At 35.8% G+C, this 17636-nt stretch overlaps 1 protein-coding gene across 1 annotated transcript; it reads left to right on the forward strand.

Annotated features, from left to right (window-relative positions):
* The first annotated feature begins 9896 nt into the window (after positions 1-9896).
* Positions 9897-11851, forward strand: LOC104596517 (uncharacterized). The gene has a single exon (XM_010257713.3). It carries the CDS (start codon positions 10851-10853, stop codon positions 11745-11747), a length of 897 nt encoding a protein of 298 aa, XP_010256015.1. The 5' UTR covers positions 9897-10850; the 3' UTR covers positions 11748-11851.
* Positions 11852-17636: the final 5785 nt, after the last annotated feature.

The raw sequence follows: 17636 nt of genomic DNA on the forward strand, positions 1-17636 counted from the left end.
CAAACAAAAGGACATTGCTTCCAACACGTTTTCTCTGACCGTTTTTTGGCACCATGCCAAACACCGCCTATATATATAGGCTCACCATTGGTAGGGTCTGGATTAAAGGTAGGCTTGCTGTTGGTGGGCTCTCGATAACATAGGGCTGATGCGAGCTACAGGAGTAAACACTGAACATTTGGTCGGTCCGGAGGGCCCACTTTTTAAGGGGTCTGGGACTCTGGATCAGCCATTGGATTCTTCAACATGGCAGAGATAGGTGGGGTCATCTACGTGACCTGAAAATACAACTGAAGTGAATTAGTTGCAATGTTGCTTATCTGATTTCTTTTGGCCTTCCAAAAATACATCTGATATAACAACTAAAAGCTCGTTTACATCTGTAAATAATCTGTGAAGGCAGATTTATTTAAAAAAATGTCCTCACTAATCTTCAAAAATTCAGCTGCACATAAAGGAGAAGTTCACAAAATGAATTGAATTTGTATTACTATTACAATGAAATTTTATTTTCCACTTGGTAGCTTAGGTGAAGTCATTTGTCCAAATTCTGTGTTTTTTTCTGCTAAATTGTGATTGTTGGTTGAGACATCTTCTTCTTTGCATGTGATGAGCTTCAGCTTACTAACTCTTTGCCATGTGACAAAAAAGAGCCATTATGTTACATTTCTTAATTAAAATATAAAGCAGGAAACACCCAAGGGTCATTATTGATGGAGAAAGTACACTATAGGTTTGGTTGTTCAAAGTATGGGGATGATATGGACAAGGGGACTCTGCACATGGTCCAGAGTCCCTCTTTCAGAAGGATTGTTTGATTTATTATGTCAACTTTCCATACTGTTGGTGTTGGGTATAAATTGTTGTTGGAATTTTCAGTTGTTTCAATTTCAAACCTAAACTTGTGATATATCTTGAATTTTCCTGAATCCAAAAAGCTCTGAAAATTCATGGGATAAAATTTGCAGTTTTAATTTTGATGGGTTCTTTTGGAATTGTTGTTACTCAATTGTTAGTATTGTTTCCTTGGAGCGCATTAATATGGTAGGACCAGAAAATCTGTAAGAAGGCCTCTACTCTATGATCTTCCACCCACGACTAGCTCTCTAGGCCTCTAGCTCCCATCTTTTACTAGGATCCAGACCCACCATTACACAAGAAGCTGCCTTCTGGGAAAATCAGCACGATCAGATGAAGTCAACAATCCTATTTCCACACATATTTCTTTCAAGTTTCTTAAGATTCCAACACTTGTTTTTCTTCCACTAGCCAAAATAATGTAGATATTGTCTATCTGTTGAAAATGGCATGAGACAAGTAGCTAGTTCTGGTGGGTCCAGGCATCTCTGCTGGTTCTATTCTATAGCCCTAGACTCAAAGATACAAGATATTGCCATTTTTTAATCTTTTTTTTTTTTTTTTTTTTAACGACTCCAATCCAATCCCAATGACTCTATTAGAGGGTATAAAGCCCACTTGGTGGACCCGGGTACATATCTTCAACAACTCTCTTTAGTCTTTACTCTTTACAAAGAAAGAAGAAAATGCTTACTTCGAGGGTGGCCACTGGCCGGGAGCCACCTCTTTATAGAAACAAAAGCTCCTCACATGACTACTATTGGCTTGTGATTTTCTTCCGGCCCTACTATCGTAATTATGAAGCAAATAAAATATAAGAAAATACAGAAGAGACAAATCACTCAATAACGACTAACCCAATTAAACTTAATTAGACTTTCACTCCTGTCTAGTGTCTACTACTCTACTCGATTCTTTGATTTTGTGATTACAAACTTTTCCATATTTATGATGAGCCTTCAGATTGTGACCGTTCACAGAAGAGAAAAATGTGATGTTCACATTTGCCTACAAACCAGACCCAACCAGCTACATCTTTTTTCTGGGTTCATTTTCACACGTAATAACCCAATTGCTGAGTTGTCACTTCCGACGCCACGTGGAAAGAACCGAAATGCCCCGTCATTGTTTTATCGAAAAGCAACTGCTAGTTTCCACTGTCTGGTATGGTTGGTATTTCTAGCTACATAACAAGTGTGCGTGCTGAATTTTTTTTTTTCCTACCGACACAAGCTTCACCCGTAGTGCAGGTTGATCGGACATCACAGTGGAGGGGATTCTTTTCTGACAATTGTGTGCATTAACAACACAACAAATTGAAGTTTCATTGTAATTCATCCATTGTTTATCATTGAAGACATTCATATAAATTTAATTAACTGACTCCATGAAGAAAATACAACTTATATGTCTTCAGAATCAGAGAAACCAACAAGGTTGCAGACTTCCTTACAAACATTAATGTGAAATATCTCATATCGGTAATATATGTGTTTGGCTTTATTCCCTCTAACAGCTAGCTTTTGTGGTCGAGTTCTCCTGAGGTACGTAACAAATGATATCAAAGCCTACATTATGCCTCCCAATTGCAATCATGTAGCATAAGTGGTAACGTTGGTATTGCAATGTTCGTAGGGACTAGATAGATTAGTGCAAAGCCAGCCTGCGTGAGTACTGAAATTGTGTGGAGCATAGTGGAATGTCACGATCGATTTGTCCCATATTGATAGTATAAGATGTTATTGTGGGATATATATGTGCTTGAGTTCCCACCCTGTTAATCACTTAACAGGGGCAAATTAAAGAAAGTTAGCAACAGAGAAGGTAAATGGGTGATGAAGCTACTCACTCACTTGACTTGCCTCCATTAATTTCTAACTTTTCTACTTGGCCAGTGTTATACAAGCAAAACCCAGGCAATGAAGCTAGCATATGCCTGCATGACAAAATGTGTCCCTAGTGTATTGTCCTTTCCTACAGATGCGTATATATATATATATATTGACGAAAAAGCCCAGAGAAGTTTTCTACTTTTCTACTTTTTCTTCTCTCTGGGTTGTTTAATTCTTGTTCCTGTCTGTATACTTGCACGTGAGGAACCAACCACATATGCAAGGGCACAATGGACTCAGCATTAATCAATGGCTGATATAGCTAGCCTTTAACAGTGTCGTTTCGATCTTTTGGCTCTAACCTTGTTGGACATTGACGAAGATTGAGAGAATCAGATATAAAATGGACTGGGCATTAAGCAAGCGTCAATTCAAAGAGAAGAAGGGTCCTCCTCCGAGAGAAAATAAAATAAAATAAGCCAAAGGGTCCTCCATGTGATTCAGTTGTTTGTATCAACGCAGCTATACCATTCCTGTAATATGGCTGAAACAAGAGAGGCCCCTTCTTATTGCACTGCTTCCAAACAAGTGATAATAGCCATAGCCATAGCCATTGTTTAGGACCCTTTGGAACTTTGTCCACGAAGATGGATTCCCCTTTATCAATTAAGTGATAAACAATGATGGGTCGACTACCCATTTTAACTAGGGATTCTTTCTTTAAAATAGTGTGTGTGTTTGTTAGTTTTGGCTCCTTTAGATGTACAGATAATATGAGCTAGTCTGCCTCTGGGCCTTAAGTGGTTTGTTGCTAAGAGTGAGAAAATGTTATTTTATTTTATGATCTTCAGGGCCGTAATTTTCATGGCAAACAAGAGTCTTTTTTTTTGGATTCATTTTAGTTGGGGATCATTGCGTGAGTGAACTTTCAGTGAAGACACAAACCAACGGGGTTTCTATTGTCATGTGCAAACTAGAGGTAAGTTATACTCCATGACCATTAATGGGGAGTTCTTGGAATGAGGAATTGAGAAATAGTTGAAGATACCTTATAAGAGAGAAAATTGAGGTGGGTTGTGCCAAAAAGAAGAAGAAAAAAGTATGAAGACATGCTCAATCTTGGATTTTTCTATCAGCAACCATGCTGTTAATCAGATTTTCTATCCAACCTTTCTTGGATTGAATTTGCTTATCCTTTCTGAGTTAATTGGCCTAACCTGTTCAAGGTTCAAGAACATAACCACAAAACTAGTGGGTATTTTGAGTAAAATGAATTCCCTAATAAGGAGATTTTTGTGAAATCAAAGAGAAAGACAAGTTACGTTATGGAACCACTGAGACAAGTGATCTTATCTCTTTGATATCTGATCTGTATTGAACTGGACAGAGACCTTGTAAATGAGCCCTATTGATTGATATTGACTTGATTGGATTAGGTTGATTGATTGTAATTGGTATTCCGATATCCATGATGCAATCATTAAACAGGTTAGGCTATACCCATCAAAGCATTGCACCATTCATGACCTTGTGATCGAGCCAGTTGCAAAGGTGGGCTCGGAATTATATTGGAATCAGTACTCCCTGGCCCTTGAAACACACCAGCTGTAGAAAGTCCCAGTAGCATGCTATGGTTGAGCTCTCATTTTCTTAGTGGGCACAAGTACTTATCTTGTTAGTGATGAAGTACATAGATTTTTGTACTTCATTGATGGTGATAGATATAAATTCTTACGTACAACAAAAACTGGATGAAGCTTGTAAGAACATTAATTCGATTCGGTGATTTTGTGTAGGTGTAGCTTCATTCAAATGCTATAATAATGCTACTCTGGTCTGGCCCCTGACTGCAATATCTACTTGGTGCAGTATTAATTCCCTAGATGGGAGTAAGGGCAATAATGTTGTACAGAAATACCAACTACATATTGATTGTGAATAGATCGGTTCTATCAAATTGCCCTTCCTGTGATCTTCTCTGCCATGGCACCTCTCTCTCCTGGCCCATTTGGAATTAGGGCAATTCAGTGTTGGTTTGATTCCAATTAGAAGGTTGTTTTCGGGACACCAATGGGATTGGCTCCTATGAGATTTCAACTATTCATGTGGAAGGCATGGTGGAATGGGATTTTCACTAAAGACATGGCGCTCTATTGCTGAAGATGAGAGAAAATGCTCTCTGTGCAAATTTGGGAATAAACCCAGAACTCATAAAAGACAAGGAGCTCTATATGATTATACATGAATGGACGATTTCTAAACTAAGCTGCCTATGTAAGGAAGAAAAACAAGAGTTCTTTGCAAAATTCCTCATACTGTTCAGATTAATATGGGATATGAGAAATGCAGCGGAGCACAAGAAGAAAATCATCAACCCAGCACGTTTAATCCATCACACGTGCTTGTATTTAGTCCCAAATGAAGCAATACAGTCCCCCCACCCGTCATTCATGCATTCCCATATCATCTTAGCTGTTCAATTCAAATTGTTTATCGACGGGTCTTTTAACCCTTCATCTAGCATGGCAGGAACAGGAGTTTGGATCATCACAGCAAACGATAAGGAGGTCTTCTCAGGCAGTAGAAGGGTCATAGCTGCTAACTCCTTCAAGCCGAATGGAGGGCTCTCTTACATGGCATTCAATATGCCATAAAGATGAAGATGAAGAGATTGGCTATATTTTCTGACTCAGAAAGCATGGTCAACAGTATCGGAGTGGCAAGTTTACAACATCAAGCAAAACATTCTACATCTCTTATACTTTTTTGATATAACTTATCGTAGTTGAACGTATGAACTGTCAAGGTAACGTAAGTAATATTTTGCTATGAGTAATAGAAGCTTTCTGAGGTTTACAAAAAAAAAAAAAAATCCACTAATTCACTAGTTTATTTGTATTTAAAAATATACAATAATTCAGTAACATATCAATAATTATTCATTAATTATACAAATATGTTTCAAAATACAGTAATTTTCTGATGAAATTACACTAAATTATACTTTTTTTTTTCAAATTTTCAAGAACCAATTTATTTTAATATTTTCAATAACAATAAAAATATTAATATAAAATAATTGAAAATATTAATCACTGAAACATTAAAATTATTGAAATTTATAATTTAAAATGCAAATAATATAAAAATAATGATTAATTTATTCAAATATCAATAAATTATTTCTTGAAAAAGTTTGTAGTTGTCGTAAATATCAATAATCAGCAATTTATTAGTAATTATTCACTAAATATACAAAAAATGTTTAAAATTTAGTATTTTTCCAAAATTAAACTAATTTATACTAAACTTTTGAAACTTCAAATAATCAATTTGTTCTAATATTTTCAGTAATATTAAAAAATATTATTATGAAATAATTACAAATATTAATTACTGAAAGTTATAATTAGTGCATTACTGAAAATATTAAAAGTAACTGAAACTTAAAAAGATTAAAATACAACGACAACAACAACAACAACAATTACTAAAACCATTAAATCAAATAAGTAAAAAATATAAAAAATAAATAAAAATATTATAATTATTTAGTAAGTGCAAATTAATTATATCAAATAACTAAAAAATAATATTCAATATTCAATAATTATTCCAAATTGTAATAAATCATTTTTGGGTAGTGTTTATGATTTTCATAATTTACAGTTAGTCAATAATTATAAATGATTATTAATGATTAATTTATATAAAAACGAATGAAACCGGTGTGTCATGTAATTTACTAATAAATTAAATATCATTAATTATCTTCAGAAATTAATAGTAGTGATTGGTTATTAATAGCTTGAATTGTAAGTAATAATTATTTATTAATTAATGTAATTATTATAATTTATTAATGCGGCTGGTTTGCATTGGTTTTAAATATCATTAATTATTTTGAGAAATTAACAGTAATAATTGGTTATTAATAGTTATTAGTTAAAAGACAAAATTGGATCGGTTCAAAAGGATGAAACTGGTCCAGTTTGTCATTAAAATGGTTTATTTATATGGTTATGGGCTAGATTTGAGTCAGGCTATCTAGAATCCAATGCAAAATAATTATCTTCATAACCTGAATGAAGCTAACAGTGTCATTCGACATGGTGATGAAATACAGAAATTGGGGGTGAGATATTCACCCTTGTTTCGATCCCTTTCACTCCTAAATGGTGTTTGAAAAAGTTGCCGACAATAATGAACACCAAAAACAACTCGTAGATATTGGAAATGGTGTGAAATACATACTTGTGTTTGAGATTGAAAAAAGGACCAGTGATTGAGAATTTGATCGTTTTTACACCTCCCTATGAATACCAAGAGTTTGATCACCCAAAAATGACTAACGACTAAACTCTTGACGTTCCAACAACTTCCAAATTAGTTTTGTTTTCCTTTCTGAAACAAAACAAAAAGAAAAGAAAAGAAAAAGAAAACGATTGCAACACTCTCCCCTTGTTTTGTAATGTTCAAGTATGAGTATGATTAGCAAAACAGGGAGCACTAACAAAACTAAACGAATGTCAGAGAACCAATAGCATACCTTTAAAAAGTTTGCTCGATCCAATGCTCATAATGCCATAAACAAAGCAAAATTACCATTGGAATAGAATGAACAACAAAAAATAACCACAACATTCTCACCCCTGTTTTGGTGTGGTCAAGTATGAATCTATGGTTAGCAAAATAAAGGATGGAGCGTTGACAGAAGGAAAGTGATGTCAAAGAACCAATTATAGCTGTTTTATCTAGCTCTCGAATTGTTTGAAAAACTTCTACTGGAAATGGAAGAAAATAGAGCAAAACCACCGGGGTGGGATTCTCAAGCTATTGTATCATCTTTCTTTATATGGGATTCTCAAACTTCAAGCTTCTCCAAATGTGAAGAATAAGGGTTAGTAGGAAGGAAATAGTTCATCAAGTTATAGAAAAAATATAACCCAGAAGGAATCCGAGTATAACACGACCTAGAATCGTGTTTCATTCAAAGTTGAGTGGAGAGAGTTCGTTAGGCTAGGAAAATCTCCCGAAACGTGAGCTATATGCTTATTTAGATGGAATTACGTAGAATTAAAAATAAAAAAAACAAAACAAAAAATCGTAAAATAAGCAAAGGGGATTTTGGAAGTTGTCGTTGGTATCAAAATAACATGGATTAAAAAATAGAAAATTCAAAAAAAAAGGAGAAAGTTTCTTCATATATATATATATATATAATTCCCAACTCTGTTGCTTGTTTGATATAAATTAGTGCCTACTGTGCATTATATTTCCCATCATTTACTTTGACAAATCTTGGGTAATAAAGACAATTTTAAATGGTTGTTCTTCAATTCATTTCCGGTGTTTTAGTGAATTGGCATTCGTCCCTTTGTGTTTTCAAAGTTTCCCTTATCTGCAAGTCATTTGCATCAGTACCTTGATGCATAAAATTAGGCATCCTTTAAATGCTTTAGGACCACAAGAGCCAACATGGTCAATTGATTAATGATATTTTGGTTGCTTCTGATCTAGAAATATCAAAATTTGATGCTTTGTCTTACACCTAGAGCATAGTACAGAGAAATTTTGAAAAGCCAGTTGTGGGGTTGGATGCATTTGATTGAATTAAACCAGGGTGGATGTAATTTTTTTTTACTTATTATCCTCTTAATTTTCTAATATTTTTTAATGTTTTTATTCTTTGGGTTTCATGGGACTACACAAGGGGATAGCCCGTCCTCTACACCCATAAATCCCCAATCCTGGTGGCAGCGGGAATTGATCCCAAGTCTCTGCCACATCCTTCCAGAGAACTCACCAATTGATCCACCAACAGTTGGTAATATATCTGAATGTTAAGGCTTCTCAAAATATCCCATTGCAATAAGTCTGGAAAGGCCATAGTTTTTCCTATGGGTCTTGTGTTTGTTGATAGTTCTTGGCGCAATCAATACTCTCTCTCTCTCTCTAAAAAACTGAGTGAAAACACCAGTGTGGTTTTAAGAGTCTGCAGGTCAATGCAACAGTAACAACGTTAATTACATATATGTATGCATTTGGGTCCAAAGAGGTTGTTTTCAGATATTTAAAATGGTCGTCTTATCACCTGTCACTTGGGTTCATGAACAAACACTTTCGGTACCTTGGCCAAGACAGGATAAACCGTCCTAATTCATATTGTATTTAACGTGTTTGATGTTTGTAAAGGTAGGAGAAGTTGGTGACAGACGAAAAGTGACGGGCCCAAACACATGGGCCATGGCATCTTTAATGTGAAAATTACCTAACAGACATGGACAAATTAGGTATGGAAACACCATTCCTTCTTTCTACTAATATCTTACATCACATTTGAAAGCAAAGCAATGCAGTATCTTTCAGGCTTCTCATGCCATTTCTCCTCCACCCGGCCACCCCATATTCATATGGGCTTTGATTGTTGGGCTCACCTCACCATGACTGAGATGATATTCCCGAACTCAATATTGGGCATTGATGATGTTGCCCAAGAAGACCCACCATGCCAAAGTTGATTCTTTTACTCTTTTAACTAATTAGTGTTTCCACTGTGGTCCATTAGTTCAGTTGGTAGTATATATTAACAACTCTGCTGATTTGGATCAAACAGAACTAAACCCAAAGTATGTTAGAGTTAAACTAAACCTTAAAACTGTAAAATGATTTAAATAGGTTACACTTACACTTCTCAGTGTCTTGAGACAGGAACCTAACATTTGTTAAGGTAATAAGGTTGATTTTATAGTAAATTAAGGCCAAATGGGCCTGCACAGGTCCAGTAACCATCTTCCAACACTCTTCTTAACATAATCCAAATACAAGTGGTCTGAATCCAGCCCAATTCATCATATATGCCAAGTGAGCATGGACAAAGAAACACACGTGAACACCACAACTTTCTTTTTCGTCCATAGAGAGAGAGAAAGAGAAATCAAGCCAAACAAACTTTTGCCCCCCACTCTTTTACATCTTCACAAATAAAATATACTTAGATAGTTAACACTTAGGCAAATATTCATTATAGGTAAAATACATTCTTATTACAATAAAATATAAAAGATTTTCTAGAGAGAGAGAGAGAGGTCTGGATATCTTGTTTGGGTAGTGAATAGTGATGGGTTGGCAGCAGTGATGGGATTATGTCAAGTGTGGAAAGAGGGCTCTTCCCAAATCCCAATTAAATTTAACTTCGTGCAAGTTTGGATTAACATAGCCCCTGGCCTGGCTACCTCTCTAAACGTTTTCTCCAACTTTACTCTTCCTTAATTAATTAAGTAATTAAATTGGCTATTATTGCTATTTAATTTCCATGAAAGAGGTGGTTCCAAGTCGTCTTCTCCACTTAAATCGATCAACAGGGTTCTCCTCAAAGTATCTTTAATCCGAAGAGTCTCTTAATTACAAATACCCTGTGAAAGTTGACATCATAGCTTTGGTTTTTTTTCACCTCTAATACATGTGATTATGTCAGGTAAAAGAAGGTCTATATGATTTTTATGATGAGAGAGAAGCGAGGGTGAGAATGATGCTTTTTGCTTTTTTTTTAACCAGCCTTTCCAGCAATACTCAGTTGCTGTTTTTTCTGTTTGAGCCTGGAGCAGGAGGCTTCCGTTCTTTGGTATCTCTTCATCTTCTTTAGATCATTCAAGCTGTCTCCTTCTCTATTAACCTCCTGAATTCGGGCTTTCTTTTTCTCTTTCCTTTATTTCTTTTTAAGTCATTTTAGCCATGGTTTTAGCAGAGATGCTGACAATGAAACTAGTCCATTGTCTACTTCTCCCAGTTTTCTTATTTACTACCTACATTCCCCAAATTTGTCTGTAATTTATGAGCCGGTCTTGTCCTTTCTCTAAACGGGTTGATTTCTGCTACTGCGGAGGAGGGTCATCAGAAAAAAAACCAGGACGCAGATCATAGCAAGCCTTCACAAGCAGGTTTTGAAGCAGTGGGAGTGTTAATTGATTGAAGCAGGGGCAGTTCTCATCTCCTATTGTTTTCCTTTCGGTTTTCTTATCTTTGGAGTCGGTTATTTCTTTTGGGGTTCAATCCTTGCCTCAAAAAAAAGATCAGATATTTGCCTCTATAAACTAGTGTACAGCAGGTACAGAGAAGAAGGAAAAAAAAAAGAGAAAAATTGAGGTCCTTGGTATCAGGATGAGAGATTTCCCTTCTTGCTTTGGCGAAAATGGGGTTCAAGTTGCGGATTCCTCTTCCAATGCCAGCAAAACTGCTCAAAATTTGGTTACATGCGTTTACCGGAGTAGATTACGCGGCCGGTCTTGCTTGATTACTGTTACATGGAGCAAGAACCTGATGGGTCAAGGCCTTAGCGTTGGGATCGATGATTCTACCAACCAATGTCTCTGTAAAGTTGATATAAAACCCTGGTTGTTCTCCAAGAGAAAAGGGTTCAAGAGTTTAGAGGCAGATTCTAGTAAAGTTGATATATACTGGGACCTCTCATCGGCTAAATTTGGATCCAGCCCTGAGCCATTGGAAGGCTTCTATCTGGCTGTCGTCTTTGATCGGGAGATGGTTCTCCTCCTTGGGGATTTGAGTAAGGAGGCATACAAGAAGACCAGCGCGGCGCCTGTTCCTTCCAGTGCTATTTTCATCGCTAAGAGGGAGCACATTTTCGGAAAGAGGGTTTATGGCACCAAAGCGCAGTTCTGCGATAATGGACAGATCCATGACGTTACGATCGAGTGTGATACGGTTGGTCTGAACGACCCCTGCCTCTTGATCCGCATAGACACTAAGACGGTGATGCAAGTGAAGCGCCTCAGATGGAAGTTTCGTGGAAACCAAACTATTTTGGTTGATGGGCTTCCAGTTGAAGTTTTCTGGGATGTCCACAACTGGCTCTTTGGTCCAGCTCTTGGAAGTGCAGTTTTTATGTTCCAGACTTGCCTTTCCGCTGAGAAGTTGTGGGGCAGCCATACGTCCTCTGATCCCACTATAATTCCTTGGTCTTGCTCGCAAATATTTAGAGATTCCCAATTACAGGGCCTTGGTTTTTCACTGATTTTGTATGCTTGGAAGAATGAGTAAAGGTGTATTCCTCCTCGTTGAGTGCTAACAATATTTTTAGTGAGTGATTATTTTTGTTAACGATGTGCTTGAATTACATTAAATGTGATTTATAGGTGGCTTCATTCGTTTCTCCTCAAACTTTTCTCACCTCAAAGTCTAAATTAAATTGAATAATTCAAATAGATCAGTAATGATATGATTTTTATTAATCTATTGTTCTACGAGCCTTTGTACCAGCACTGATTTTTCTTTAATTCTTGACATGCATTTTTGTTTTGATTTGATTCTTTATTTTCTGTTGAACATTCTAAATGGAGAATGGCTTGGTAAGGGAGCTGTAACATCCTCTCTGTGATCCTTGCAATAATATGCTGTGCTTTTTCTGACCCATTGTGGTAAGATCTCAGATCCCTTTATTCTTAATGACTATTGTTTGGTGTCAAGGATTTAATATTCTCAGCTCTGTCCTTTGCAGGTGAAAAGAAGTAAAACATAAACAACTGATTTATTGCCACCAATACCATTTGCTGTTGGTCTGTTGATAAATAAAGTAGCAAACCTTCATTGGTTTTACCTTTTTTTAATGTTCTTATTTGCAGAAACTGAGATCATTGGGGTAGAGGTTTACTCCAGAATTGTTGTATATATCCATTTCACAGGTATGGTGAATGTGCCCTTTTCCCCTGTAACTGTCTTCAATATGTCATCACAGTTAAGGATTTGAGAAATCTGATGATATCATTTGCCACCATGCAATATGTTTTTGCATTATAATCTTTGCTTTTCTTGTTATCATGGAGACATAGATGCTACTTTCTTCCATTGGAAAATATTGCAATATCTGATCAAATATGGAATCTGGCTTTCTGGCATTCTGATGTTTTCCTTTTATCTTATGTGTGCCAATCTGGATGGAAAAGTTCATCTGTTATCTGTTACTAATATTATCAAAGTGGTGTGGAAACATAACCATTAGGAAAGTAAATTTAATCTGGTTTTGGTTTTAGATGGTTTAATTGGGAATAATGAAGACAGAAGGGCCAATAAGGTTGTTTTTAGAGAGTTATACATAATTTTAATTTTATTTCAGTTTCAATAAACCTACAACTCTGTACTATGAAGGATGAAGCTTAGTTCTTGTATAGGACTTTTGTTTGCAGAGAATATGATAGAAAATTATCAGGTTACATAGCTTGTTAAATAGTTTGTGGCTAGCATAGGCTGAGTATATTTTACCAACATTACATGGCATGTTTGTTTAATTTTTAATAGTGACCAAGGAGAGGCGATTGAGAGCCTCAGGTTTCTGGTCAGAGATGCTCATCCTTAGATTTAGGGGTTAGAAAATGGGTAGGTTCTACCTGGAACCGACCTCAAACCAGCCTTGAACCAACCCTACCCAATCTGTTACCGGGTAGGGTATGGTTCCAAATTCTGGAAACCGACCCCACCTGAGCCGGTTCCATGGTCTAGACTCTAGAGGGTTACCCTACTCAAACCAACGCGGAGAACCAGCCTTGGTTGGCCTTGATGGTAATTTTTACTTCAATTTAATATTTGAATGTGTATAATAAGTAATGTAAAAAGTAATATTTATAAATTTTAAATTATAATGATAAGTTTTAAATTATTATTATTCAGGTTTTTAAAGAACAGGTTCCACGAGTAGACCCTAGAACCGATCTTAGAACCGCCAAGGCCAGAACCACCACTGGAACTGATCATGACAAGGTAGGCTCTGGTTCCAAAAACCTGGAACTGACGACCCCTACTTAGATTGATTGCCTTTGCTTCAAGAGTGTTTTTGTGTCTACTGTTTATGTGGTCCTGTTGATCTCCATGCTCCTTTTAGTGGCAGAAGATGGATAATTCCACTATGGTCTGACTTGTTTAATGTGCCATAGTTGTATTGGTGCATGTACATGCAGTCATTAGTCAACTATCCAGTGGAAATATATTTTGTTTTGTTATCTCATGTTTTCGCATTTCAAGAGATCCCATAAAGTCTTTTGTTGTGAGCTGTTGATCTCAAGTCTTTAAGCCTTTAACCCACCTGAAAATTGGTACTTATGAAAAATGAAAAAAGAAATAGAAGCTAATTGCCACTTATATATACATACATATACATGGGTGTTTACTTATTTTTGACTCAAGAAATGATAATCTTGCTCAGTGAACTTGAGGATTCCTGTTTTCTAGCTATTAACAATCTCACCATCTCTAATATTTCTTAATGAGATCTAATAAACTAATTTTCATCCTATGCTGCAGCTTCCTTATAAATCCTCCAACTCAACTTTTTTAACAATTGCTATGATTATGGTAAATATACATGATAAAAAATGAAAAGTCTACATGCATAGATTAATTGTGTACTTTTTTCTGGTTTGAGAGAACACAGAATGTCATAGTTTTTTACATTACTGTTTTTTCCCTTTCTAAATACCCCCATTTTTTTTGTAAGAAATGCGCTTTTTCTATTCAAACAATATTTTTTTTTTTGAAAATGTAAGGTATTGTATTAGGAATAAACAAAATCTCTATGAATCATATACACTAAGTATATGGTTCATAGAGATTTAGAGTAAACTTCTTTTGTTTTTTTCTTTGTTTTTTATAGGTATAGTATCAATTATATGGAACGGAAGTTGGAAGTCTACAACTGGACAGCATGGTCAGCCAGTGGTGTGGCCGATGCTCTAGCAAGGCTGACGAACAGGTAGAGATTAGTTGTATTGGGGACTGATTCCCCAAATGGGGAACTTGTAAAGAAATGAAAGACTAATGAAGGTAAACTCCTTGTACAGATTTTTTTTCAAGCAATTAATAGAACTTTGACTTTGTGCCAATTTGGCTTTATGATAAAGAAATCAACTATGGAAGCTATATTTCTTTTGACACGATTAACAGAAAATTTCATAGAGAAGAAGAAAGATCTTCGTACAATGTTCATTGATCTAGAAAAGGCATATGATAGAGTTCCTAGAGAGGTAATATGGTGGGTCCTTGAAAAGAAAGGGGTTAAAAATAGGTATATACCTAATTAAGAACGTAGATGAGAGGGCAGCAACCAATGGATCTTCACCAGTGGCAAAGACTTCAGATTTTACAATTACTATGGATCTTCATCAAGGTTCAACACTTAGCCCTTATTTATGTGCACTGATCCTAGGTGAATTGACTAAACATATATATATATATTTTGATGAATAACTGATTACTTCATTGAATTTAAAAGAAATTGTACAAGAGAAAGTGGGAGAGAGACAAGCCCTCTTATCTCTCCCCTTTAACTTTAGTTATAATATAAAATTAATTTGTGCCCAAAATGTTTGAATTCTCCCAACCCCTTGCTTGGCTAGTGCATCAGCCATCGAATTAGCTGTTCTTTTCACCCACTGTATTCTCAGTTCCATGTCCTTTGTGATCCATCTGAATTTTTTCCTCTCATTATTGTACTTCCACATCCTACTTTCCTCATCCAGTAGCCAAGCCACTACCAATTTGGAATCCCAATTGACTAAACATATTCAAGAGGAAGTTCCATGGTGCATGTTGTTTGCGGATGACATTGTTTTAATTGATGAAACTAATGAAGGATTAAATGCAAAATTAAGCTTACAGACAAATTGCCTTAGAAACAGGCGGTTTTAAAATAAGTAGGATTAAAACAGAGTATATGATATGTAAATTTAATAATAATAGGACTGCAAATCAAGATACACTTAGGATTGGAGACCAAAAGATAACTCAATGTGGCTATTTCCGGTACGTTGGTTCAACAATTCATAACAAAGGAGAGATTGAGGAGGATGTCACCCAAAGAATTAGAGCAGGATGGGCAAAATGGAGGGATGCATCTGGACTTTTATGTGATAGGCAAGTAGCACTTGGATTAAAAGGAATATTCTATAAAATAGTCGAGGCCGAGCTATGTTGTATGGAGCAGAGTGTTGGGCAGCCAAGAAACATGTCCAGAAAATGAATGTGGTAAAAAATGTGAATGTTAAGATGGATGACTGGAAAAGCTAGAAAGGATAGGATTAGGAATGAAGTTATCTGTAGGAACCTAGGAGTAGCTGCAATAGGTGATAAAATGAGAGAGAGTAGACTAAGATGGTTTGGGCACGTGCATAGAAGACCACCAACTGCGCCAGTTAGAAGAAGTGATTTATTACACATTGAAGGGGCTAGAAGAGAGTGGGGTAGACCAAAAAGGACATGGGTAGAAGTAGTAATAAATTATTTAAGCACTAATAATTTAATAGTGGATATGGCTTTAAAAAGAACAGATTGGCAAAACATGGTTCATGTAGCCAACACCATATAGTTGGGATCAAGTTTCAAAGTATCAGCCTGTGTAGTGCTTTTTTTTATGTTTTATTATTATTTTTTTTTTCAAAACCGATTAAGAGGGGTCGGTTGCAGCAAAGTATCAGCCTTTGTTTCTCGTTGCTTTCTATGCCTCACTTTCACTGTAACTGAGACTCCATCTGCTGCAACCAACCTTGTAACCTCTCTATCTCTCCACCTCTGTTGATCACTGTTATTCCACTTGTTCACATGGACAATCTGCCACAGCCATGGTGATGGTGCTGTGTATCAGACCCAAATTTAGGGCTCACACACTCTTTATTAACTATTTCTTCATCTCATATCATTCTCTCTACTTCCTTTTTTCTATTTATTTTCTTCTTTTTTCCCTTCCTCTGGAATATTCTTTCGTTCTGCTCTCCTTGCTGATGTTAATGACATCACTTCTGGAATCATGCTGGCTGGTACTGATTCTACATACACTACATTTGTGTAATTTCATGGTTTAACTTATGCATTGCTTTAGTTATTTCCTATGTGGTTTTTCCTTTTTTTTCAATATATTTCTCCATCTCTTTTTGTTTCTCTGTTTTTGTGATTACGACATTGTTGGTCTCGGATACATGGGTGTGTTGATTTTTGTTTTTGTTTTTTTTTTTTTTTTGGCAATTGTATTAGCTATTCATCCTTTATACATTGTTTATCAACTCAAAGCTTATAAACAAACGTTCATGATCTGTGTTTTGCCAGTGAATGTCCTGTAACATTTCCAGTCAGTACTTGGAACTACTTTACCAAATAACAGGTCTATATTTTCAGTCAGTACTTGGAAGCATGTATCTCTTACACAACCTTCAATGACATCAATTTTGCTTGGAAACCAAATCTTTTTCCTGAGGACTAATGGAGATTTTGAACGAAAGTGTTTGATGAATGATAGAAAGTGAAAGAAAAACAGAGGTTGAGAAGAAGAGAAATGGTAAGTTTGGTTGAGAAAGGGAAGAGAACAGTTATGAGTTTGTGTTTGAATAAACTGGATAAATTTTATGGTCATGTAGATGCATCTTATTACAACCAGAGGCTGTTAGCCATGGCAGGTGGAGGTCTGCTTTTTATTGAGAAGAATCCTTATAACATGCAATCATTTTGATGATGGGGTAGCAGTAGAAGGATTGTGTAGTCAAAATTCTTTGTCATAGTAAATTGCTGAAGCCCCCTGCTGGTTCTACTCTCTTTTAAGACCTCTCTTCTTATACATATGTGGAATCTTTCTTAGACTTAATACAATCAATGTTATTCAAGAAAAAAGAAGTCATGTGCCTTATGTGAGATATATGCCCATCTACACCCTTAGTAACAAGAACTGTGCTAGAGGAGAACAATGTAAACAGAAACAGCTTCACCTTTATGAGCAGAATTGCACTAAAAAAATGCTCCTGATAAACTAGATCCCATGAATCAAAAAGTACATATAGAAGGAATGGATTTGGTTAACTAGAACTTATTTTCTACTTGATACGTTCTCTTTTTTTTTTTCTTCTCTCAAATTAAACCTTTTTGTGTAATTTTACATTAAATGCACCATTATCCTAC

Source organism: Nelumbo nucifera, chromosome 1, assembly GCF_055504915.1.
Source record: "Nelumbo nucifera cultivar China Antique chromosome 1, China Antique-T2T, whole genome shotgun sequence".
NCBI lineage: Eukaryota > Viridiplantae > Streptophyta > Magnoliopsida > Proteales > Nelumbonaceae > Nelumbo > Nelumbo nucifera.